Below are 27735 nucleotides of genomic sequence, written 5' to 3' on the forward strand. Positions count from 1 at the left end.
TATAGCACTGGCCGATCTCCTCCTGTGCGCTGATTGGTGAGAACTCTCTTCCAAACGTTGCTGATTGGGTAGCCGTTGTCCCTGTTAATATTTTGTCTTTTGTAAATTTCAATTGCTTCCCTGATTTGCCTTGGGTAGTAGCGACTCTCTTTTGCCACTATCTTCGCTTTTTCGAATTCAATGTTATGGCCGGCCTCACTCCAAACATGCTCTGCAATGGCTGACAAGTGCAGTTGTTTTTTATTGGTAGCTCTCACATGCTCCTTCATCCTTGTCGCCATTCCTCGGCATGTTTCGCCAACATATGACTTTCCGCAGGAGCATGGCACTGTGTACACGCCTTCGCATAGTGCCTGCGGGATACGATCTTTTGGTCCAGGTACAATGTTTTGTATCTTGGTCACGCAATTGAACCTTGTGACCACGTCATGCTTCCTTAGTATCCTAGCAATGCATTCTGACACTCCTGCTATGAATGGAATTGTAAGCCGTGCCGTAGGTTTGGTCAATTCCTCCTCCTCTGTGACCTGGCGTTCTTCAGATGGCCGTGAGTGCATCTTTTTGACCTTAGCGGCCCTTTTGAGGACCATTTTCCGGTCGTAGCCATTCCTGATTAGTGCTTTGGTCAGGTGCTTCTTCTCTGAATCTAATGATTCGGCGTCGGAAATGGTGAAGGCTCGGTGGAGTAGAGATGTTACCACCGAGGCCTTCTGGGCGGGATGGTGGTGTGATTCTGCGTTCAGGTATCGGTCCGTGTGCGTTTCCTTTCTATACACCGCATGTCCAAGACTGCCATCGTCTTTCCTCTTAATCATCACGTCCAAGAAGGGCAACTGGCCTTCGCATTCCTTTTCCATTGTGAAGCGGATCCTTCGGTGTTGGTTGTTGAGATGTATTAAAAATTTGTCCAATTCCTCTGCACCGTGTGGCCATATGATGAACGTGTCATCAACATACCGAAGCCAAAGCTTTGGTTGCTTGTGGTAGGTATTCACGGCCTCCTCCTCAAACTTTTCCATAAAGAGGTTGGCCAACACAGGGGAAAGGGGCGAACCCATTGCTGCTCCGTCTGATTGTTCATAATAGTTGTCATTCCACAGGAAGAAGTTGTTCCTCAGGCAGTGCTCCACAAGCTTGGGGAAGTCCTTGGGAATTCCTGAGCTTGTCAGCTTTTTCACAATTTCCACTGATTCTTCAATGGGCACGTTCGTAAACAGCGACACTACGTCGAAGCTCACCATGATGTCTTCTCTCTCGATGGTAATGCCTTTTATCATATTCACGAAATGGGCTGAGTTCTTCACATATGAAGAGGTGTTTCCCACGCAATCCTGTAGAGTTTGGGCTAGGTATTTGGCGAGTCGATAGGTTGGAGCGTCAATTTGGCTCACAATGGGCCTCAGTGGTACGCCCTCCTTGTGTAACTTCGGTAAGCCGTATAGCCTCGGTGGTTTGGGTGCGGACGTAATTAGCCATCTCTGTTCTTCAGTCGGAATAGAGGACCTCTTGATCATGGCTCTTGTCTCCCGCTCTGCTTTGGCCATGGGGTTCTTTTGCAGTTTGTTGTAAATGGTGTCGGACAGAAGTTCTTCTACCTTTGAGTTGTATTTCTCCTTCTCCAAGAGAACGGTGGCATTTCCTTTGTCCGCAGGCAGGATCACGATGTTTTTGTTTTCATGAAGGGCATTGAGAGCGGCCCTTTCTTTCAACGTAATATTCGGCTTCGGTGGTTTAGCTCTGCGCAAAACTCGCGCTACGTCCTCCCTGATTTCGTCGGCCACAGGTTTTGGTAGTTTCCGGATACCAGACTCCACTTCGGTGATGAATCTTTCCCTTGGTATGTCTCGTGGCGTTATGGCAAAGTTTAGTCCTTTGGCTAGCACTGCAGTAGTGGCGTCGTCGAGTGTGATGTTGGCTAGGTTGACGATGCAACGGTCCTTTTCAGGGCCTTTGTCGAAAATTGGGTGCTGACGAGCGTGAAATTTCTCGTACTTCTTAATCTGCAAGGTCTGCAAACTTAAGGAGGAAAGTCATATGTTGGCGAAACATGCCGAGGAATGGCGACAAGGATGAAGGAGCATGTGAGAGCTACCAATAAAAAACAACTGCACTTGTCAGCCATTGCAGAGCATGTTTGGAGTGAGGCCGGCCATAACATTGAATTCGAAAAAGCGAAGATAGTGGCAAAAGAGAGTCGCTACTACCCAAGGCAAATCAGGGAAGCAATTGAAATTTACAAAAGACAAAATATTAACAGGGACAACGGCTACCCAATCAGCAACGTTTGGAAGAGAGTTCTCACCAATCAGCGCACAGGAGGAGATCGGCCAGTGCTATATAAGACGGCAAAAAATGAAAACTTCTCACCTTCGACCTGCAGGGTTATTCCACTAATCGTATGGCCCGGCCATAAGTCGAAATCGACCATATCTACGGCCTCGAGACATACGTATGGCTTCGAGCGATTCTACTCTGAGCGAAAGGCCATAAGTCGGGCGGTAGCTATGGCCTAAAGGCCGTAATAATATGGCCTGCCTAAGAGGCGGTCATAACTCGGGCCATACGAAATAACATTGCTCGCCTAAGGTGTTATAAAAGAAACTTACGAAGTGTCATCGATTACATAGCGATTGTTTCAAGAAATATATGAATATTGTGGGTGAGCACATACGGATTCAACGAGCATTGGCTAGATATATTTAAAAAAGACGTCGATTTCATAAGGAGGATACGGGATACGTGTAGGTAATCCGTTCGCATACGATGACGATATTTTCATTAACTATTTCCGTGCGTCAAAAGTTGTTACTTAATTTTTAAGTAGATATAGCGGATGAGCTAAAAGTTCGCTTGTAGTTAAAAAGTTAGGAATACTTTTAACGGATGCTCTGCTAAAGTGAACGGGGGAATGGGCCCATTCCTCTTCCCGGAGCCGGCTTTTATTTGCTTTCTGTGCTACATATGCTATAGAGCGTTCCACATTTAGTTGACAGTACGGGCCTTATGGATAACAGTGTTGCCAAGCTTCCGCTCCGCCGGCAGGCATCCTAACAGCGTATGCAACCACACACAATATGGCGCCAAAACGGTTTAGTTCAAAAAGGAGTTAGGGATCGCACGAAAGACTGCGTAAATTAAGGAATTTTTTAGCGTATATTACAATACCTTTGCGGCAGTATAAAAGGAAAAGTCTTTTGTTATTTCATGTACGTACTTATTCAATGCACAAACTGAATAATGAATAATCTGTAATGTAAAAAATAACAATAAATTGAAGGATAATAAAAATTATAGCCGCTCCTGAATGAGACAAAATTTCTATTCCTTCCATATTATGCAATATTTGTTGGCTCTAGCTAGTATTACATGAAAGGCGATTTTGTATAAGACATCATCAATCTTTAATTTTTCTAAATTTTCCCGTACTTGGTTTATTGTTAATTAAAGATCTCTTTTCAAGCTGACATCTTCAAAGCTAATTTCCTTAATGTTCTCTTTCTTTCACCTTGTAGTAGGCAAGGATTCCAATTTCCTTGAGTAATAAGAGGCATTATCTACCACTATAATTGATCCTTCGGGTAAGTTTGCAAGAAGTGAGTGCTCAAACCATCTCTCGTAACACTCGCCACCCACTTCTTCATGCTCATCCATTGAGTTCTTTTTGTACAGAAACACATGCGATGCTCCTTTTATGAACCCATTTTCCGTTCCTGCGTGTATAATTGCAAATCGTCCTCCTCGGGAAGTGGGGGCCAAGCCCAGTATTTAGTCCAGCAAGGAAAGCTTGACGCGGATTTTCTAATTGTTTGTTTCGCAAACTAATGTTCACTATTTGTCCAACATTAATCCAACTTTCGCCTGTTAATACTCTCGTCCTGTGTTCGCGACGATATTTTTTTAGCTGCCTTAAATAATAATTAATTGTGCCACCAACGAATAATATCATCCCTTTCGATAAGGATGATTCTTTTCCCCCTCCCGTTCGTACAAGAAGCCTATGTCCAAAAGAAGACGATATAGTGTTGTCCTTTTGTAATCTGGGAGAATACTATCCATATTCACCGGGTTTCAGATGGATTTTAAAGTCGGAGGAATAATTTTCACGAAGGATTCATGTACCTTCCTTCTAATTCCCGATCTCACCAAACCGTCGAAAATCACTGCCCTCGAATTTTTGTAAGGCTGTCTAATTTCTTTAGTTTTTGAAGGAGTTACCAATGGACCACGGGAGCTTTCCTTTCTCACTCTGTAAATAGTGAACTCCTAGCACCCAGTAGCCTTCGAAGCTTCTCGGCAGGCCTCACTAATGCTGAGAGATTTCCTTATGTACGAGAAGACTTTGAGCACCAACTGTCTTTCGTGGCTTATGAGCTTCTCACCTTTTCTCCTCTTCTTTGTATCGGACATATTGATTGGGCGTGTTACAGCAGAGATAAGTGTAAAACACACTTCACAATTCTCAAGTTCAATACACCACACAACACTTGTTCACTCCAAAAAAATGCAATGACAAACTGAACGCCTTCGTAAATTCTTCCCTCGGCCCCTTCGGCCTGGGTCGCTTTTGGGGCAGGTTTTATGGTACCCTATGAAAGGAACTCAGAAAAAACCCAAGCCCCCTTTTGTAAATGCGTGCACTGGATGGGGTAGTGTTTGGTACAGATTATGAGATATTCTTTTTCTTGGTTTCCCCGATGGGACCTAAACACCCAAGGTGAAAGAGTCTTACTTCCAAGCCGCTTGCTTACTTTCGTGTATCAATGTATTCAGATAAAAACACTGCTGTTACGACGTATAAGTAGGTATTCTCTGTTTAGGATATCAAACGAATACATAAATACATTTCATAGTATGCATTGACAAAAAACTCCTTTTCCGCCCGAGAATTTTCCCTCTGCGCGCAAGAAAAAGCAAGAAGCCCGCCCAGCGGCACCGTAATATTTTTTCTTAAGATCAAAACCTTGTAACTCGCTTCAGAATTGATGTAAGTCAATGATTTTTTCACCAAAAATAACCTTGTAGTTTTCTCCACATTTGGTACGCAGCATATAGGGACCTACGACGTAAGAAACGTAAGTTAGTAAGCGACTACTTTTTACCTTGAAAAAATCAAAATTTTCTTGTCCTAAAGTGTGTTACGTCGGCATAACAACATTAAAACTCAATATTTGTACAATTGGTGAAGATCTTCAAGCAGAAAATAGTGTATTATATTATAATAATATTTTTATTTTGGCAGTAAGGCAATCTTCAGTAAGTCGATGCGTAAAGGACAAATGTCGTCCACAAATCAAGGAAAGAATGATAGTCTCATATTGATGTTTTAACTTTATACAGCTACCGAAACATAAGCCTCTGATAATAAAATTAATGAGACTTAAAGTTTCAATTTCATCTTTAGATTTCGTGCATTGGCTGGATTTATAAGGCTTTTGGGGGCAAATGATAGCAGCCATGAGACAATAGTTACACCATTGGAAGGAGAGGAAGGGGGTTAGAACTACAATAGGATGTCATGTTCTAACTCTATCCATTACATGCACAATTCACGAATATTATAATACTGCACGGTACAAATTTCTTCTGCTTCTTCTCGCCCGTGATTTGCGTTCTTCACTTGTTTTAAAGATCTTCAGCGTCTGCCGCTAGATTAGTGTTTAAATAAAATCCAAATTTATCCTTTAATAAGAGTCCAATTCGGTTAAGAAACATATAATTAATTTTTTATTCACGTTGGAACAAACTTCCTTCTCAAAAAAATGACTAGTATATAAAAAAGTGAACCAAACTTATAGTACCAATTATAATTCTCATACTCGCCTGCAGAAAGGGCGTTAAGACTTTTGGCTGGGCCATACGATATGGCCCCTCGAGAGTGGAATCGGTTTAGGCCGTAATTTCGGGTCAGACCATAAGAAACTTACGGCCGGCCATACGTATGGCCCCGTTTAGTAGAATAGCCCTGCTGAAGACGGAAGCAGGATGGCTTCCGAAACTGTTGTCAACCAAAAACGACAGACGCGGCTGAAGAACCCGGAAATTAGCAGTCATCGTGAACAACGCCGCGGAAACCTACGCACAAAAGAGCACTCAACTGAAACTCTGATGCCATTCTCCCTTGCAAGTCCATTGAATTTGAACTGCTTCTCCCTTGCTGCATGTGTGCCCCACTGATACTGAACTGGACAATAGGCTCAGGCCAGGCCGAATTTATGACACCACTGCGTCTCTCTTGCCGCATGTCTTTACTGCCTTGCCACAGAGCTGCGGCAGCATTGGGTATCCCCTCTCCCTCATGGATTTGAACTGCTTCTCCCTTGCTGCACATGAGCTCTACTGGCACTGAGCTGGACAGTAGGCTCAAAGGCCAGGCCAACTTAATAACTCCACTGAATCTCTCTTGCCGAATGTCTTAACTGCCCTGCCACAGAGCTGCTGCAGCATTTGGGTATCCCCTCTCCCTCATGAATTTGAACTGCTTCTCCCTTGCTGCGCGTGTGCTACCCATCGTAAGATTTGCCAACATACGGAACCCTTCTATACCGGACATATACGCGACCCTGTTTCCAGCGGCAATGTATTTTTTTTATTTAGCTTTTGGCAACACGTATACCTTTTCCCGCGCGTCATGCTGTCGGTTGCCGTTATTTCTCTGAAGTTGCTAGGAGCGAGGTGAGCGTGGGTTTTAGCATGAAAAGATTGATGGCATAAATATTTTCCCGGTACTTCGACGTTTGTTAACAGCAAGAATTAATCGAAATTAAGGTGAAGGGGAGAACGAGGTCGGTGGTGGTGACTGCAGTCATAATTGGAGGTAAGCGTTTTAACTTCTCTAATGGCATCCCAGACAGCACACATGCTACTGTATACATTAAATATACGTATACGTAGTGTATAACATGCGTATACAGTAGAAGATACACGTAAACCGTATACGTATAAAAACCTTCTACCCACCATCTACCAAATGTATATAACGCAGCAAATGTCCTCCTACCACGCATATACAGTATACGTATACAGTATACAAGACATATATATATACAGTATACAAGACGTATATATGTATGAAAGCAGAAAAATTCCTGCAGAATTCCAGGTTTTCTAGGGAAATTTTACTAAATTCCAGGTCAATCTTACGAGATAAAAGCTATGTATACGAATTTAAAACACTACATTTACTTAATACTTTTAATTAATTCTATAATTATGTATTATCCTAGTTAAAATTCTTACATTTTTAAAAGAAATTATTCACTTATTTAATGAATGCAACACTTGGAATATCAACAAATTTGTTAAAATTGAAAAAGTTATCTAATCAGTGTTTGCACTCATAAAGTGCAATTTAAAATGCAATCAATGCATTTTGAAGCATGCATGTAAGTATATAAAATAGGCCTGAAAATTGGCCTTGCACTGACAAATTTCATGTGAAACGAGTTTGAAATAAAAGATTTTAAATTCCAAGCAGGAGCAAAAATTCATGGATATTTTGAGAGACCAAAAATCATGCATATTTCCATATTCCCAATCACTGAACACCCTGAGTACATTTTTCTTGATTGAGCAAAATCCTGAATGCAGTTGTTGACATGCACTGCTGTATTAAAACTGAAATTAAAGTAGCAAAACAGAAACTAAATCTCTGTTCTGGTGCCAGTGTGTATTTAGTGCAAGCGTGGAAGTACTAGTACATCCATTTTGTCATTTAGTGTGAGTGACATCTCCAGCATTTCAGAGTGTTTACGTACATTTGAGAACATCCTGTCTAACCAGCAGAGAGCGTTCATAAACATAATGTAACATGCTAGTGTGTTTTGCATTGTTCTGTAGGAACACTTACCAGTTTGTTTGAGACTTCTTGCTGACAATAAATTGAATAGAGAAAAAAAATCTGTGAAATTCAGGTCTTACAGGGTCTACAGAGGAAATGGAAAACACATGTGTGCTGTTAAAACAAAATAATTATATTTAACTAAATATTACACATATTTTTACTAATATACCACACAATTGTTTGATTAAGATTAATCTCAGAAATACATAAGAGATTGAATTCATTAGACACAATAAAGGGGCAAAGCCCGGACGGTAAACCACATTTTGTGCTTAATTATCGTTAAGAGGTTTTAGCGGATCCTCTCACAGTATTATTTAATCAGTCTATTCATCCAATGTAAAAAAAACATCTTATCGTATGAGTAAACTCACTAAGCATAGTAAGTTAAAAGTCAATTTAAGAAGTAGTAAGAATTTAGATGTCAAATATAACAAGACAAATATTTTCTGAATATTTTGATGAGTGTTGATAAATAACAAATACCGTTAGAAATGCCTTTATTCAATGTAAACGAAAATAAAGACCATTAGGATCAATATCAATGTTTTTGCCTGATTATCCTTCCTTAAGGTCACAAGAATCCATGAAGAACAAGCTCACTTTTCCTCGTATTTCTTCATCATTGGCAATTTGGAAAATTCTTCCTTACTACACCTGTAAATAATATCACATAAACTTTATTAGAATCTATTAGTGATACATCTAATTTGACTAGTTAAAGTAAGTCACTTTGTTAAAAAGTAATCTCTATTCATGGGATTTTCCCTTAAGCTATATAAATACCAACATTCAACAAAGGATATTTCGAAAAAATTCCCCATCAGTTCTATATGTAAAAAACTATAAGTTATTCACCTTGAATAATCGAAGTACTAAATTAATTTGAGAATTTAATTCTTAATAATTTAAAACCAATTTGTCTAAACCTAAAGAGTGAAATACCTTCTGATCTCCAACAAATATGATTACATTTTAAAGAAAGCAACACTAATGGCACAACAGCCAATTTAAAAAATGTAAATAACTTTAAATTACTTAATAAATAGTAAAGTCGAGAAATGTTTGTTCACATTCCTCCCACACTAAGGTGATTAAATGCGTCAAGCACATAAATAAATTAAAGTTTACGCAAATGCAAAGTTTTTCAATCAATAGAAGATGGAAGAAGGTTGAAAATATTAAGAATTTGCGTCATTTAAAATAAAAAATGTGGCAATGGCAACACTTCTACTTACCCAGATTCTGATGAAGGAAGCGAAAGTAGCACTTGAGCGGTTGATAAACTTTCATTGGACAAGTTTCGCAAACAGCAAACACAACACTACAAAGTTAAGTTATAACGGTAATTGATTGCCTAGGTGCAGGTGAAACAAGTATATGAAGAACTTAAGAGGCTGATAAACTTCGGCAGGATCAATTTCGCAAACGACGAACACAACACAGTGAACGTAACATTATTCGCGGGGTCTTTGATTGTGAAAGCGGTTATGGACGCATTTATGTTTGCATATGTTTCTGTGGAAATCGACTACTGGTGGAATCGACTATCGACGGAATCCACTATCGATAGGTCGAAATCACGGGCGGGAGTCCAAATCTTGGCATTCAAAAAAATTAAGTTTCGCGTTATGACTTGAGGAATAAATTCCACTGAAAAATATCTTTTTTGTTTCATCGCCTCAGTAGATAAAAAAGCACGATTGAAATCACATTTCGAAGAGCATTTTTCTTTATGAAAATAGGGACTTTTCATGGCAGGATTTTTTACATCTTAAGGCAGTTCATTGATTTTTTAAATTAATCTGCATTTCTTAATAACCCAGGCGGACGGCGTTCTTGGGTGTTCCGAACAGAAATGATAAAAAACTCTCCAGCACCGTTATCAGCCTCCTTCATTTTTGCCAGGGCTGCCTGAAGCCAACCGGGGAAAATAAATTCACTGATGGATCAGTTTAAAGATATTAAATGAGACGACGTCTTTATCCAATGAAACCAGAAGGAGAATAAGAAGAGAGTAGCGGCTCGAGCCGATACCTTTACAAATAATGAAGATACATGTACAAACGTAATTATTTGCTTTGCCAACCTTGCTGCCGTGAATGACACCTGCCCTTTGCGAACAGGTCCCACTCCATGTTTTCAGGGAAGAGTTAGCTGGTAAGGTTTTCCAACTAAATTCCAACAGTGTTTTTCACGTGACACCATCACGTGGACTACCATTCGTCTGGCTCCTACCCTTCCACATATTTGGCGTGAGTGGCCCTTCCTGAGGTAATTTAGATTTATTCCTGTCAGTGTAGCTCTTGGGGTCATAGGAGCACGCAAGTAACGGAAAGGTTTTAGCCCATTGGAAAGGACGCTGTGTATACTGAAGGCTACATATGGAAATAGTATATGGACAGAGTAACCTTTAAAGGGCACTAATTGTTTACTAATGGCTACACAGTAGCGGATACAGAAAAAAACTCTAGAGGGGGGCGCAAAAGATATCTTGACCAACCTTTACTTTTATCCTAAAAAAATAATCAAGTCAGATGTAAAGTTTAAGAAAGTGTTATTTGAACTGATTATACGCACATGAAATACAAAGCCATCTTATGACATAAAAAAGTTAAAATTGTAGTCCTGCAATGTTTGGTTATGCGGGCGGCCAGGAAAGGGTTGGGGGGCGCGCCTCCCATATGCATCCGCCACTGAGATTACATATGGAAACAGTATATGAAAGGTATACATATAGGTACCTCTCAGATACTGTTTCCATATGTAGCACATACGTATACAGTATATGAAAGGTATACAGATACCTTTCGTATACTGTATACGTATACGCTTCAGGATACTGTTTATGTATACTTAGAATCTAAAACATGTATACAGTTTCTCAAGGAAACAGTATACACCTGGTATACTTACGGTATATGTATACCGTTACCAGTGTGCTGTCTGGGATGTTTATTCCTTCCATGTTTAGCCATGAGTACGTTGACATTGAATTCGTGTTTTAATCCAGGCACGTTTAAGGATTTCAAGCTCCTTTTTCGGGGGTCATGCAGCCAATAACGAATTCTTCTTTCAACGCGTTGGCGACTGCCGTCCACTTTTCCTGCCTCATGGATACCCCGGACGAGGAGGATAATACACCGACCGGTCATCAATGCCGCGGATGCCACGCCGTCCGTTAGTCATCCTGCGGAGGACGGACGGACTCAGTGAGCTCGAGCGGGCTTTCGAAGAAATAAGGAATGCGGGTATGTTTCGCTATAGTGCAATGTATATTTACTGCCTATACTTATTAGTTACTGCTGAATGTTTTGGAATCTTACGTGGTTTTCGTTTGGAGTTCACACATAGCCTAAGTAACGAGTCATCGCTTCGTTTTTCATTTAACTATGATGCAAAGCGCATGCTTCCTTAGTGATAATTTAAGTTTTGCTTTCTATAATTTGAATGGTTCACATTAATGCACCATACAACTAATGAGCCAAGTAAAGGAGAGTTTTTCATGTGCAATTTTGCTAATTTGATTTTGAGTGAAGTCGTTTGTGACTCTCATCAGTCATGTTTCTTCTCTTTTTCAGGAGCATCTAACTTCCATGACTTCTTTCATTTGGAATATTTTTGTATGCGCTTTTAACAGTTATTAATTATTGATGTATTTTCATGTTCTAATAAATTGTGTCTTGAAAAATGTTGTGGTCATTGCAGTTATAACTATTGTTTATCGCTATCACCTGTCTACCCTTTATCTTTTATCATGCATGCAAAATTGTGGGAGAAACCTGTTATGTGATCATCCACTGTTGGCTGGGTTGTGCAAGTTGTTAATTTACAGTTAATTTAGCCAAGTTGTTTCATATGATTTGACAAGGGAATTTTAATGGATTGGGTAGGGGAAATGTATTCAGCCAAACAAGGGAGTTTCAGCCTGGCATACAAGGGAGTTTCAGCCTAGCTATCCAATGGAGTTTCAGTCTAGCTGGCCAAGGGAGTTTCAGTCTAGCTGGTAGCCAAGGGAGTTTCAGTCTAGTTAGTGGCCAAGGGAGTTTCAGTGTAGCTTGCCAAGGGAGTTTCAGTTTAGTCAGCCAAGGGAGTTTCATTGGAGTAGCTGGAGTTCTTAATTGCACTGCTACTGCACTGCCATCCCTCTCCCAAACTCCACTGGTTTGTTTCAATTTCAATGCAGTTTCAGCATAGAAGCAAGGCAGTGAGTTTCAAGGTAGTTTCAGCCCAGTTTCAGTCAAGTTGCAAGGGAGAAATTTTTACTTGAGCAGTCTCAATAAATTACTGTGTGGAAATAGCAAAGTTATTTATTATTCCTTCTGTTCCTACAAAATTATTATTATTTTTCAAAATTTGTAAAAAGGATAAGTATGTGCTTATTATTTTGGTGCTCAGACCATGGGTTGTATGAATATGTTTCATCCAGTGGTTCAGGCATTGTCAGTGCTGTTATTTAAAAGTTCAAACCTCTCAATAAATTCCTGGGCCACTCCTCCAATTGGTTCAACGTATTGTGATGCAATCCGTGGCTGCATCATTGGAGGGTTGACTTTGGAGCGTGCTTCAGCCCACTTTGGTCCATTTCTGTAAGCAAAGAGAGGGTCGACTCGTTCATTAGAAAGTTTTTGGGATGAAAGCCTATGAATCAGCAGTCTTGCTTACCTGAGTTGTAGAAATTCATCCTCTGAAGAACCTTCACTCCTTGAATTTATAGAAAACCAACCATATTTCCACTTGACCAGATTCATTGCATATTTAAAGAAAAAATATACCATTCACAGACTCATGTCTACAAAAAAATTTCCCTGTTAAACAGCTTCATCAGAGAAATAGTACATATCGCATAGCAAGGATTTTGTACCAACCCCTGTATATGCTGCAATGCCATATATCCTTCCTCCAATATTATTGCATTTATTATGCATACAAACATATTATGCTTACTCAGTTGCAATTATTTATTCAGTATGTGTTAGCAACGCATTAGGAATATAGCTATTCCTATCAAAGCTTTATGCAGTCACCCACCAGGGAATAGCAAGTGTTACTAACTTCTCGGAGGGAAATTCATTTGCCTCTGCGGAGTTTCCTTTCCCTATTTGCCTGAGTTAGAATATGGCCACGCCTGTGAATTTGGGGGGACAGAGTTCAGATCTGGTTCAAAGCCAAAGATTTTCCTCTTGAGAATTTTTTTGATTTATAAAATTGTGAAGAAATTTTTTCATGGAACAGAAACCCTCTTTTACCATTTTTGTGAAGACCACCACTGCCAATTTACCATAGTTCTCCTTTTACCTGTGGTAGATACTATTACCTTGCAAAATTGTGCATTTGAAAGCCCATGATCATCAATTCAAATTGCTTGGGAATTTGAAATGATGATCAATGTTAGCCATTCTATAATCAGTGGATTTTATCTAGTAAATTAACTAGAAAGAATGAGATGTTTCTTTAGTTTCACTGGTGGGTGTTCCAGTCAGATGCTGGTAATGCTACCTACTTACTCAGCTAGGACCCCTACTTTGTCCTGGTAGAAATCTCTCCTGACCACATTGCGATAGTACTGCATGCCCTGATTTCCTCCTCTTATTGGCCATGGTCCCTCATTCCTGAAAGCCTTCTCCACATCTTCTGGGCAAAATATAACTACCATATCCGGACGTCCTGGAAAGCCTTTAAATTTGGCTATAGGCCCATATTTGTTGTATGTATCCCTGTGCATCTCCATGGCTCCTTTGCCATGAAATTCACCTGCCAATTGAAAAATTAGTGGCCATGTGTTTATCATAGATGGGTTTGAAAACACCTAAGATCTTGAATTCTATGGTGTGATATATTCAGAATTAGAGACTAATTTTATTGAACAAAGGAGGCTATTTAATTTCCAATGAAAAATTCTTACATTTAAATCAAAGACTGTTGTTTTATGGAATGGCTGTTGCTATATTTGTTCTCATTGGGCTTTGTGAGCAGACAGAACAGTATTTATATTTTCAGTACTGTGAAAAAAATGCTTCCTGTAACCTCTTTGGCCCTCAGTTTGGCATCTGGTCCCTATGTGTATGTATGTATGTGGTTGGTTGCACATAGTTTTGATCCATAAATGACTTCATAAAGGAGGAAGGCTCTTAGCGTGTTAGATTATGGCTGTAAGTTTTTCCAACCGATGTGGCTAAGAGCTGCTTGATGGCATTGGCTATGTCAGGCATGGATTGTCATGCAATGAGTGGACTTCAATTGACTGAAATATTCTGTTTTACTCTCGATTGTATTCAAGGTTTTGTGGTTCACTTTTGGATTGTGTCCTCATCCCATGAATCACTTTCATCAAAAACTTTGATGTCATCGTGAGCAGTTGTCTGAGTTGGCAATTGCCGAGGGCCTTTAGCTCAGGTGGCACTCACAATGCTTGCGTCTGTCGTGAAGCGTATGTGAAAGGTGTAATGAAAAAAAGACTCGGATTAGCTCAAGCAAAGTATTTTTTTTTTCACCTATAAAATTCTACATTTTCATTAGTTGCTTTATTCTCTACATATTCAGTGTAAAAAGATGATATAAAAATGAATAAAATAAAGTTGTCAGAAGATAAAATATAATCTGATGCTTTTCAAAAGTGCTATTCTAAAAGGTTACTTAGAGATTTTTTAGATTTCCATACAGTTTCAAGTAGGCATAGGCGGATCCAGGGGGGGGGGGGGGGGCACGGGGGCACGTGCCCCCCCCAGACCCTCAAAAATATGCAAGATTTTTAATACAGTCCCATTATCATTGCATTCGTTTTGTATTACGAGGTATCCTTGTGCCCCACCCAGAACAAAATCCTGGATACGGCCTTGCTTGTGCCCCTCCCAGAAAAAAATCCTGGATCCGCCCCTGCAAGTAGGTAACAAATTCCGTAAACAGATGATGGGACGAAAAGACATAGCATATTTATTTTTTAAGCTGTTTAATTCTCATTTTTCTTAGTATTTTTTCTTGGGAAATTGCTATTTTTTAAAAACTTTTATCTAGTTTTTGAGAGCCAGAATAGCTTGATGGTTTGAGCTTGATCTTTGTGACAATGATTCATTATGAAAAATTAAAAAGAAGAAAAGCAGTTTCTACTTTTTAATTGTTCAGCCAGAATAGCATAAAAATCCATTTCTGGGCATGCAAATTCCTGAACTTTGTTGGGGGAGGTCCCCTGGTATCATGCGAAAAGTGCATCACAGTCAGAATAAACCCTCACTCAGGTGGTTCACGGGGGTCATGAGCCCCCCCAAATTTTGTCAAAATTTTCATATTTTCATTAGTTTAATAATTTTTGTAACCTGGTTAAGGACTAAAGGTAGTGCATAGGAAAATCATCCCGAACACGAGAGAAGTTGTGTTTATGGTAGGTGGGAAGAGGAGGTCCAGCTGAGGGCCCCCAACCAACCCAGACGATGCCATCCCTCTTCATTTTACTTTCCCCAGGTGAGCGAGTGCTTTCACTTTCCTTTCCATTTGTCATGTCTGCATCAAAGTTCCTACATCCATCATGTGCCATGGAAAGTTTTCATTGTCATTTTGAGATATTTTCCAGCGTGTAATGGAAATTTAATTTTTTTTTAAGAAAGGTAAATTTTAGTAGCACTCAGGAAGAAGCAGATGAATAACCAAGAATGAAATTTTCGTGTTGTTGGCAAAATTCTTCTGAGAACCATAATGCATAGAATCATCTTCTATTGCTGTTTAGCCATGGAGTTTTCAGTTTTGACAGTGGCGAAGGTGAAGGGCTAAGTGGAGTCGGATGGTGGGCCATTCACGCAGACACAAACTCACAATAGGATTTGGGGTAAGGATAAGTTGGTACACAAACAATATCCTCCCCATTCAGCCAATAAGAAGAGGCTAAAGTGGCTGTCCACTGACATTGATTTCAGTTGTTGCTCATTCACTCATTCAGGGTGAATCTTTCAGAAAAATGTAAAGGGGATGAATTTACTGAAATGGTGAGGACAACTATGAGCAACATGAAAAGCCAATGAACAAGGAAGAAGAGTAATGGGGGAGTGTTTATGTTCCGTGCATGGAAATGGAAATATGCAGGTCTCTGTGCTTATGAGTTAGCTCTGCAATTGACATCATTAAAAAAAATATATTGAAAAAGGCAATAGGCTCATTCAATACCTACGGTAAAAGATTCATCATGTATATAAGCAAAATCATTCATTTTGCGCCCCACCTAACAAGCATGGAACATAACATTTAGCCTAAATTTCCAAGCTGAGCATTAACTTTAAGTGGTTTTGGGGTGGCTGATTATAGACTCCATGCGAATGACCAAATGATGCGAGCACGCTTGCCCATCTGTCGCTGAATGCTATCCACCAACTCAGTGTGCTTCCCAACCCTTCAGGGCTCCGCTTGTCTCTTGTAAACCTCCATGGCATGTAAATAGCAGAGTCTATTTATAGTCTTGCCCTCTCTGCAGAAAGGAATTGAAAAGGAATACAGGAATGGGATAAGGATCAACACAACATTGGTTTTTTCTTATACCCTCAAGTTCCAATTAAGGGAATTCACTTCCGTACCTATTACAGACCAAAGCCAACCAATTACAGAGGCTCCTTGATTTTCGTGAATGCGAATTATCGTGATTTTAAGCATAATTTAAGTTTATACATGATTTTTGTCCCTTTGACGACTCTTTCCACGATGCCCCCAATAATTGGTTCTATTTCCACTCCACGAACTCTGCAAAGAAAACTCCGGGAAATCACTCTCTCAGCGCTCACACTGAATACCATCATGCATGTGATACCGTCAGTGAAGGTACGGACGCATCCAGGGCGTAATTACAGTGGTGCACTCTTTGAGCAGTATGTAGTTTATTCGAGTTGCTGTTCGAGTTGCCCTTGCCCTGTGAGAGCAACTCCCCTTGCCTGCTTGCATTCGAGCAACGTGACATGCTGTGAATTAGTTGTTCTCATGCGTCGCCCTCGTTCAACAAATATTCTGCTTTAAATTCGCTACTCTAAGGAGCCCATCGTCCATCAATATCGATAGTAATAGTAAATCTCTATGACACACTGTGGGCTAAAATAAAAAAAAACTGGCCAAGAATGATATTTTTCACTTCTAATTTTAGAAAAAAAAAACGATTTTATCTATTGTAACTGTAGAGTAATAATCAGTGACCACATTACTGAAATAATTTTATTTCCAAGTCATTTTTTTAGAATAGTAGTCTTCTGTCAAAATTGTTTTTCCTATTTTTTCAGGTAATTGACAAAAGTATTTTAGTTGTAATTGCGTTTTGTTTTATGCCTAAATTAAAATCATACCGTTATAAAGATGAACAATTTAAAATCCTTAGCAGAGGAAATTTTTATTCTATTCATAGTTTTAACTAATTTATTAAACAATTAAAATGCCCAACTTGTGGTGTATTTTTAGCATTATAGTGTTGAGGAAAACTTTATACTATTCACTTTGCTTCACCAAGTGTTACACGCCGCACCAACCTGTCACCCCACCTCTCCTATCTGTGTGTGCGTGAGTGTCTAACGGCTCAATGCGAACTATCTCAATATTTGTTCCCCAGGCAATGGAATACAATTAATAATTCTAATTTTGCAGGGACATTTATTGATTTTACTATTTTTTATTTAATTATGAGCAAAACTTTGTTATAGTCAATCCTTTTTTATTAACTTAATTAAATAAAACACCACCGTTGATTTTTTAAAAATACCACCGTTTTTCGTTAATTATTTACCCAAAGCTAGGATGAAAGTAGTTAGCGCCGCTTGCCGCTCCTGAGACACCAGGAGCTAGACTGAAGTCTAAACTCTTAGACCGAAAAGAAAAATCTTGCTCCAACTCGCACCCCTCCGATTTTTTCGTGGTAAAACAAAATGATGCCGAGCGGTTTTCGCGTCCCGTCACGTACCTACCCGCTATACACGTTGTAGGCACTTCGGCGTAGCAGTCCATTTGGCAGACTAGATTTTCCCTCACTATCGAGTGCATTGAACTCCGTCAATACCTATTACTTGCGGTTCCTTTTTGGTAAGCACCCTCATATGACGGGTTTAAACTCGGGTCTTTGCGTGGAAGACGCTTTCGGACGGCAATAAACCTAAGGGTCCCCCCCCCCAAGTCCTTTGTCCTCGTTGGTTCCCCTTTTATGCAACTAGATTTGGTCTTTTTCTCTGATGATGTGCAAAATTTTCCATTTTATAAATTGGATTTTCCCAAAATATGCCGTCTAAGCGATTGGCTCGCTAATTTCCAGCCGAGTGATAAACATCAGTCTCTCATCAGTATTCATTGTCGGAGTTTATCTGCCGGAGGACATTCAATGTCTATATAGTTACCCAGCTTTGGATAGAACGAAAGTGACTCGGCAATATTTGCATAGTATGGTCTAGGCAAATAGGTGGGGGTCCGTGAAGTAGATGAAATCATTCGTATTCGAGTTTTAGCGCAAAAAACATTTTTTGGAAGGAGACGAGAAATCAAAAACTTTGCTTTTAGCCTTTATACGAAAAGTGATTTTTTCATCAATATTTTCGAAAGTGTGGAATAAAATTTGGCTAAAAAAGCCAATAACACTTCCTGCCACGGTGCTAAAATGTCTCCGAAATATGTTCGAGCGGATAAAAAATTATTTATCGACAATCCTAATAGGGTGTAATATCATTTTCTAGGAATTTCGGACGACCTAATAACCCGCTTCTCAGTAATTGTCAGAGCTTTATCAGGTGGAATCCATGCAAATGGTACGGTTTTCTCAGTTAAATGCCTGAAAACAGCTAAACTGCAACTAAACCTTTATCCATGGTGTCACAAGCCACCAAATATTCACCAAGTTTAAATACAAGGAGCGGGAATTGTGAAACATGCCATTCTTCCTATTGGACAGCTTTTCGAAGTGGCGGTGGAACTAGCATAAGATAAAGGAAGATGTCGTGAAAAATATTTCAGAAGTGTCTATGATTGCTGCAAATTACCATGACCTTTTCAATAGGGTACTGCTTACATCAGGTCCTTTATTTTTTGTTCTGCAGGGTTCCCCTTAAAAATTATCAGAGGAGATGAAAAATGTTTTGTTGTTCGGAGAAAATATTTTGGAACATGAGAAGTGTTCATCTTCCGACTCAAAATAGGAATTAAAGTGGCACGCAGCAGTTAGCAATAAAAATATTTGTAAATTGAATCATTTTTATACGATTACGCTTCAGTGGCTATAACTTCAAGTTTGAAGACCTAATACCAATTTCCTTATCATCATTTACTTGATGGTTTTAACGTTGTCAGCAATAGATGAAGTTCTATCTATCCCTTGATATTCCCGTGTCAAAAATGGCGATCTGCCCCTGGAAATTATGTTTCCCGCACCACTTCCCCCTATTTTTAGATTATTATCGACCTCCTAAACAATAATGCAAACTGCATTATTCTAAATAAGTTTCATTGCATTTTTAAAGTACAAAAATGGCGAGAAGTTTCATTTAATTTTGATTTATTTATCAACTACAGCGATTTTCGGCCAGCTTTTTTCGATTTCATCCCTCTGTGTGACGTCACTATTCAAACTGCATCGGGCGGCTTGCGCAATGCCCTCTTCCGGCGTTCTCCTCTACCGTCGCGTCGTCCCTCACACCACAAACGATACGTTTCAGGACAATGTCTTCATGTTTTGGCTATCTAGACGTTAGAATAGTGGGTTGACAGCTAAACTCAAATCGCCGAGTATTTATCGTGTTTTTTTCCGACTGCGATGCAGAGAATTGATAACATATGTATTAGGTGACGAGTGTGCTGGTGATGGGTGTCGTGTGTTTGGGAGAGAGAAATGTCTGCGACGATAGGATAGACTGGATTCGTAATCGTCGTTTTCTAAACCAAGTGAACATAGCTCCAAACATTGCCAAGACGGCAAGGAAGAATCCCATGGGACATCGACCCAACTCATTTCGTTGCACTCCTTTACAAGAAACGAAAAAAGGCAAAAGCCATTGTTTTCCAGAATTGGTAAAAGTTATGAACAAAAAGGGGAGCGTATAGCTAAAAGAGCTGAGGGCCAATAGGGTGGTTTCCTTTTATTTTTTTATTGCCTAAATCGAAAAATTATTACTCCTGGAGTACGCATTTCACACTTTTAGATTTTTAAATGACGATATCTATTTTTCGCGATTAAACGAAAAGTGAAAATTTTGTAGCGCGCGAAAACGCGACGGCTAAGTATGAATGCCAGGAAAAGCCCGTGTGACGTCATTCTGGTTCCCGCTGCCGCAAAGTGAGGTGACCTTGGGGCGAGTGGGACATGTGCGTCGCTAGGCGCCGGCTGCTGATGCAGGCTGCTAGCAGGTAGCAGAGTATCCTACAAGTAGGTAGCGCTTGGCATAATTATGGATTCCTTATCAAACGAAGGAAACTTTCCGACCATAGCCAGTTTAATAGGTGATTATTAATACATGTTTCCCTGAGCTCTGTGCCTCATGCATGCATTGGTATTCTCAGACGATGTAAATCTACTCGTATAGAAACTAGGTCCATGGGACGTCACGTGGAGTGTCATGGCATGGGCGCCAATCCGGTCCTTTTTCAAATGCGGTTAAAGTTGACCCTTGCCATTCGTCAAGACTGCGATTTCTAAAACCAAATAATTTGCATATTATGAATACACTAATGGTGGGTAACGAATCGCAATAAATGCCTTTCGTTTTCTTTGATGAAGGAAACCACCCTATTGTTTGCTGATTGAAGGGGAGGGGGGCAGTTTCAAATCCTAGGGAAACCTTCGGGAACCATAAATCAAAATACTAGAAAGTTTTCCTGGGAGAGGATGTTTTAATAAAATAATGTTATTTCAGAACCCCTGTGGGGTAGGTACCCCAAGGCTCAATTCTAGGACCTATCCTGTTTCTAGCCTTTATTAATGACCTGCCAGAATCTCTCCCTCAAACTACTCAAGTTTTGTTTGCGGATGACGCAGACATTGTATTGAAAGGTAACAGCTGTGAATTATTGCAGCACAGATTAACGAAATGGAATGTAACCAGGAGCCAGGTCTGCGATCGCCGAGAGCCCCGAGCTCAGGGGGCCCCAAGAGTCCTCTGGATACACAACGCAGTTCACACGCTCATAACCATCCAGAGTAGTGTCATTATAGAACTGCCATCCAGAGGACATTAGGGGCCCCTAGCTTCGGAATAAAAAGTTTTTGTGTAATGATTTTATTTGCTGGTTTTATTGCAAACTGGATCTTCGATGATATAGTAGTCGATATGAAGATTCTTCATACCGATTTTTTGTGCAGAATTTGGCCATTTTCTATACCACTTTGGGAAGACTTTATTCACAACAATCCATGAGCCTTATGAATGGATTACCCCACCTCCTTCTCGCAAGGCCCTTCCAATTCCATATCTCATTCTTATTTGGGAATGTGTGCAAGTATGACATATTTCATAGGACTGTGAACTGATTAGCAACATATTGGCACGTAATTCTAAATGCATGCTTTCTGTTAAATGAATCTCCTCATCGATTATACTGATTGATCTTACTTAATTAACTAATGCTTAATTTTTTAACAGACTGCTATATGTCAGCCCCTGAAGCAGAGGTTAGTTGAAGGAATAATGGGTTAGATTAATTACCAACACCTTTGACGCTGATAATGATCTCGTCCGGATGATTTTATTAGATCGATAATTTAGTCTTAATGCCACGTGAGAAAGTTTTACATACATCCTGATTGTGATTCTGGGAAGATTAGGGACACTCACCAACATAGGGCAGGAAAGCCCATGCACATCCAATTACAGGGAAGGCCCTGGGGCCAGGAATTTCTTCATATGGCTTTACATCTTCAGTATTTAAGGCTGAAGCAACAGCCGATAGCCTTTTAGTGGTCGTGTGGAGGCGGCGTAAGGCTTGCTTTGACTTCTCCTGTATTACATTCCTGTGGATAGAAGCTATCCCGCTGCATCGAGTGATGAGGCATGCAACTGTCTTTCTGCCACTCATTTTCTAAGCCTGGAATGAGGAAGGAGTCATTATCCCCAACCAATTGCCAAGAGTCAAAGTTTTCTCAAATTGTGAGTGATTTCTTTTCATGTCCAATGCATAGATTTTTATGAATGTATGTATATTATATGAATCAGATTGAAAGACCATTTTCACCACCAACATACCAGATTACAAAGAAGAAGTTCCTCTACAATGTAAGGGTGAACGATCAATATTTCAAATACGACGACATAGTTTAAAACATCGATTTGAATTAAACTGCTTACTTTATTTTAACTAATAATAAATATTAATTCCTACGTCTATCAAGGCAGGAGGATGAGAAAAATGGAGCAACTCCCCCACACCTCCGAGATTGCCCCGTATGGAGAAAACGCAAAATACTCTGATGACCATAAAACGATAAAGCTCTTCAAATGTTCAGGTAGAATCACTGTGTTTGTTTGCAGGAACAGAGGCAATTCTGAGCAGTGACCAACCGCAGTCTCCCAACCAGACACCCGTCGCACCCACAATCAACCTAGGTGTAGGTGCAAGGGCTGACGGTGGTGCTGCCTGGTGGTGCTGTCTGGAGTGAGAGCTAGATCACACAGGCCCCAGGGACTCAACATCAAGTGTAGTCGGAATATATTTTCTCTGTTGCTTCTCATCTTCACTTCCCAGGCAAGCTGTATTCCAGCCTGGAATTTGACTGAATTTATCGAGCTGGAACAGATTACGGCTGGATTGTGGTTTGTGATGCCTAGAGCTAGACTGGAAACCAATCTACCCATTGCAGTTGAAATCCAGTTGGAATATTGCAAAGAGTAAACATGGATTTGAGCTGTGTTCCGCTTCGCAAGATGGATTATTCTAAAAAATTATAAAGCTTAATTTTGACTGGCGTTTAGGAATTTGCCAGGTGGATTCCGTCCGGAGGCACCCTTTCCTTGTCGTGTGGGTTGGTAACCCACCGGTTGTGCAGTGTTTCAAAGTCATATTGGTAATGCAGATGTGTACACAGGCAAACGGATGTTGGCAATGCTTATACGTTGGCAGTGTTCTGTATCAGGTTTTTAGAATAAAAGATAGAGGGAGGCCATATAGAAGATGTGTTTCTTTGACAGTCCTGGGGAATAATTCAGCGAACGAGAGCAGTGAAACACCAGGTTGGTTAGTTTAGGTGCGGGTCAAGCTCGCCTTGGACAGGACCATGAAGTAGAGATTTCACAATGATAAACAAAATTAGAGGGGGTTCTATTCTATACGCTTTAGCAACTTACACATAGTCGATTTTTTTGTGATGTCCTCCCCTGGATTTGAAACCAGGACCGTTCGATCAGCAGCCAGAAATAATGCAATGGCCTCATCGAGAAACTCATTTCAAGCAATACATTTAAAAGAGCTGCTGATGCCCTCTCGTCACTTGAGGCCCCCCCCTCCCCGATTTTTATGATAAGGCATAGCAGAGGGTGACAGGGGGGCGCCCCTTGGACTGCGACGCCCCTGGGCACGTGCCTATTTCACCTTTCGTTAAATCCGGCTCTGTCTGCTTACCTCAACTTTTGAAGTTTCTAATTTCAATAACTACCTAATTGTCACCTGCATTTGATTATAGTCCCCCTTGCCGTGGTAATCTTCTTCGTGAGGATTTCCAAGGACTTAGGGCGAAAGGGAGGATCATTATATTCTGAGAAATACAATACATTGAAGTTCTTTTCATTTTCAGGTCAAAATCTGCGCCAAATTTTCTGCTGTCGATCCTAAGCTCGGTATCTACTTCTTATGGCCCATATTATGCTCATCCTTTGTCACTAGCCAATTTCCAGACTACCTTGCGATGGAGTCACAAATTTGCTTTGCCCAAGAACGGAAGCCTCCGGTGGCTCCTCCCCGGCTGTGGGGCTGTATCACATACTATTGGATTCAAGGTGGCTCTCCGATGAAAGTTTTTATTTCTCTGGCTAAATAAACCATGTTAAAAAAATGATGAACATTTGAAGTCATTGTGCGCGCATTCTTGCGTTGTTGCTCCCCCTCAAGGTGCGGGTACGTATTACCTCTTCCAGCCACCTTGGCTCCCCCTCACGACGAGGCGACTCAGTCGGTGGAGGGGTGGGTGGGTGGGCGTAGGAGGACTTGGAGACGAAGGATTCTCCAATCACGCGCCGCGCATTTGAATGGCATCACTCAAGACGCCACTCGCAATGCTGGCGGTGGAGCGATTCGAATTTCACCGAGGGGAAGTACAACATGATCTCTAGTATGTATTCGTAATATTTTATGTTGTTCTTTGCGAGTGCAAATACTCGATTGAAGAATGGGGGGGAATGGATCGCTATATCGCCGTTCTGAGGAAAATTTTGAAAAAAAAACGATCGCAGAGCAATCTGAAGAAGTGACTGACTCCTCCCCTTCGATGATACGCGTTAATTAATATATCGTAGTTTTGCTCACCCGTAGCGTAAATCCGGGAAGGTTAGGGCCGCTGATGATCGGTGCAGCGCCGTTGTCTCTGCTACTTCCACCTTCAGCAGCGACTTTGTTTGCTCCGGCCTTCCCATTCGCGCAGGTATACGTCACGTCGCCTGCATCTCCTCCCCCCCCCCCCCTCACCTGATAGTGCGGGGCCGGAGGGGGGGATGGACGGATGGATGGAGGGGGGTTTGATATTGAGAGGAGTGGGTTTGGTGGAGGGGGACCATTTATGGCGAAGCCGAAATATTGCTGACTTGTTGTTGTCGCTGTTCATTATGAAAACACTCCGGCTTCTCATCGCAGATTGCTGAGTTTGCCACGCATCACTCAACGTAATCATGTTTTCAACCTAAAAATTACATCCCAAATGATTGTCTTATCTGAGCTTTTTATTTTTTGTAGGTGACCTTAGTGCCTTCTTCTTCAATGCGATAAGGGGACTCGGCTCACATCTGATCGGTTGGAGGCGATCTCGAGTAGCCGACTCAACCGTATCACGTGATTCTGAGTTTACATTTTCAGTGTCTCTGTGACCTTGAGGACTGACTTCTTCCGGGGGGGGGGGGGGGGGGGGGAGGGCGCCCCAAGCGTTTGAATTTCCCAATTAGCCGCAGCGCCGGAACAAGGAGACCGAAGCCGAAGCGCCTCGTTGGGAGAGAAAGGAAACTGCCCTTCGCCCGGGACGACTCCGAGGAGAAATTCGATACTCATGATAAAGTAGATTCGGTAGTAATGATTTAGACAGTGGCGGCTCGTGAGTCAAATGCTAGGGGGGGCGCACTCCACCGGGGGGTCATAATTTTTTAATATTTCGTGTATTTTATTAAGTTTTTACGGCAATCTAGGAATTAAATTTTGTGATGCCATATGTTCCGTTTTTTTCAACAAAAATACCTAGTTTACCCAATAAAGCTTGATTAATAAATACTTAATGCAGAAGACTCTCGGTCATACGGATCGGCTTAGTCCGGACTCTCGATTATACTGATCAATGATCTTGAAGGATAAAAATATATTTGCTGCGATATTTTGCAAATACAAACGGAAATACGTAACTTTCGGTTTTAGCGCCTACATTCTTTATGCGAATATGCCCGCAATTCACTTCTCTTGTTCGTTTTGCAATCATAATGCGTTATTTGTCAAATCTATACAATATTTGCAATGATTTATGTAGCAATGACACTTGTAACACCTGAGGAGGGAGGGGAGTGTCACTGACTTCCACTAGGCAACAAACACTACTAGAATGCACGCGCTTTGCTATGGCAGATGTAAACTTTGATTGAGGTGTTCGCGTTGCTTCTTGAATACAATACGATTTAAAATCAATAATTAAAAACACAATTTTAACAAAATCTGAAATACTCACATTCCTTTAGTTATATTGCAGAAGTCCATCCTTCTTTCCTTTTGTCCAGCAAAGTGATCAATTACACGTAAACCAGCGCCGGACAACAATTTCTTTCCGATTGAGCACATGGCAATGGTACTAGTCTATAATAAACAAGGGACGACACAAAATAGGCCGACGAAAAATACGATCAAAAAGAACAAGGTGGCTGGACACAGAATTGGGACAATTTTTCCCTATATTTCCCTAAATCAAAAACGAGCACTGTTGATTAATTAAAATTGTCTTCTTGAATGTACACACAGCACTAAGAAACTTCTTAATCGGCAATAGGGTAGTTTCCTTCATCAAAGAAAACGAAAGGCATTGATTGCGATTCGTTACCCACCATTAGTGTATTCATAATACACAAATTATTTGGTTTTTGAAATACCGGTTTAGACGAATGGCAAGGGTCAAATTTTATCCTCATTTGAAAAAGGCCAGATTGGCGCCCATGCGATTCCACTCCACGTGACGTCACAGGGACCTAGTTTCTACACGAGAGGGTAGGAGTTATACATCGTCTGAGGTTACCAATGCATGCATGAGGCACAGAGCTCAGGGAAACATGTCTTAATAATCACCTACTAAAACTGGCTAAGGTCGGAAAGTTTTCTTCGTTTGATAAGGTATTAATAAACCTTTTTTAAGCCAAGCGCTACCTTTCAGCAAGGTACTCCGCTACCCGCTGGCAGCCTGCGACGTATCAGCGTTAAGCCTCGCCTCAAGGTCATCTCACCGGGCGGGAGGGGGAACCAGAAATACGACGTACGGAGATATTTCCCGGCATTCATACTTGAGCGTCGCGTTTTCGCGCGCTTGAAAATTTTCACTTTTCATTTAATCGCGAAAAATAGATATCGTCATTTAAAAATCTAAAAGCGTGAAATACGTACTCCAGGAGTAATAATCTTTCGATTAAGGCAATAAAAAAATAATAGGAAACCACCCTATTACACACAGTTAACTCCTCGAAAATGATGTCTGAACTCATTTCACTCCGTTCTTTCCGAGTCTTGCCGTTACTATCATACTATAAGGACGACTCAAGGGAGATAGAAGTCGTGGTCCACTAATGCTGATTCAGCTGAGGGACGAATTTAAGGTCAGCAAAGGCATTCAAGCAAACAGAAGACGTCACGGACCATCTCCTTGAGTCTAAGATTCATATGTGGTAAACACACGAAACGCCAACGGGTCGCACTTGGAATAACCATGTCTTCGAAATAATTGCCATGATATAATAGAAAATAAATTCTAGATCGTAAAAGAAGACGACTCTGAGCCACAGAGAGAAGGGAGCTGTAAGGATCTCCGCACCATGATATGAACTCTTCGTAGCCACTTAAATCAGACCCAAGTGGACATTTTCCGTCAGACAGCTACCGCTCTGCAGCTGAGGAATTAGGTGAACATGAACTAATAGAACAAGGACGGCTAGAAAAATTATGAATCTACACACAAAAGGTGCATTGTACGCGGCACTTCTTGGCATTCATTGAATGACTCTATTTAAAGTCACGTTTTACGGGTTAAATCATGTTCAATCCTTCACCCTATCACGCACGCAGCTATTTCTTAAATTATAAATCAGTAGGGAATGTTAACTGATTTTTCCCAATACTGCAGGCCTTTTGATAAATTCATCTGAAAAATAAGTTCCGCATTTCTAATAGTCGGGAAGATATGAATACATTGTTAAGGCCTAAATATTATAATATTAGTTTCCCCAAGGTTCTTGAAATTCGTAATCATAACAGAACTGTGGCAAATACTCGAGAATAGTTTTCCTACGTCAATACGGCCTTTAACTGGTTGGATTTTATGTGTTCCGGAATTCAAACACCCAAAAACGCAAGCATAATGAGATAATTTATTTTCTGTAGCAATACCTACCAGTAATTTAAAATTAAAATCGTATAGCTACACCCAGTACAGTGACCATTCTGATTCCGTAGGTCCCTTTTCTGTGGCAGCACCAAGTAGACGCCAGATTATACGCCCGCCGGCCTGCGCAGCGATGTCAACTCAC

At 40.7% G+C, this 27735-nt stretch overlaps 1 protein-coding gene across 1 annotated transcript in view; it reads right to left on the minus strand.

Annotated features, from left to right (window-relative positions):
* The window catches only part of LOC124162756 (probable cytochrome P450 49a1), a 44034-nt gene extending 19494 nt beyond the window's left edge, over nt 1-24540 (minus strand). The window contains exons 1-4 of the mRNA XM_046539394.1: nt 24287-24540; nt 21607-21856; nt 13348-13594; nt 12311-12427 (exon numbers count right to left, since the gene is read on the minus strand). Of these exons, the coding sequence (XP_046395350.1) occupies nt 12311-12427; nt 13348-13594; nt 21607-21847 (605 nt within the window). The 5' untranslated portion in view covers nt 21848-21856; nt 24287-24540. The remainder of the gene's footprint in view (nt 1-12310; nt 12428-13347; nt 13595-21606; nt 21857-24286) is intronic.
* Nucleotides 24541-27735: the final 3195 nt, after the last annotated feature.

This window comes from Ischnura elegans, chromosome 7 (genome assembly GCF_921293095.1).
Source record: "Ischnura elegans chromosome 7, ioIscEleg1.1, whole genome shotgun sequence".
NCBI classification, from domain to species: domain Eukaryota; kingdom Metazoa; phylum Arthropoda; class Insecta; order Odonata; family Coenagrionidae; genus Ischnura; species Ischnura elegans.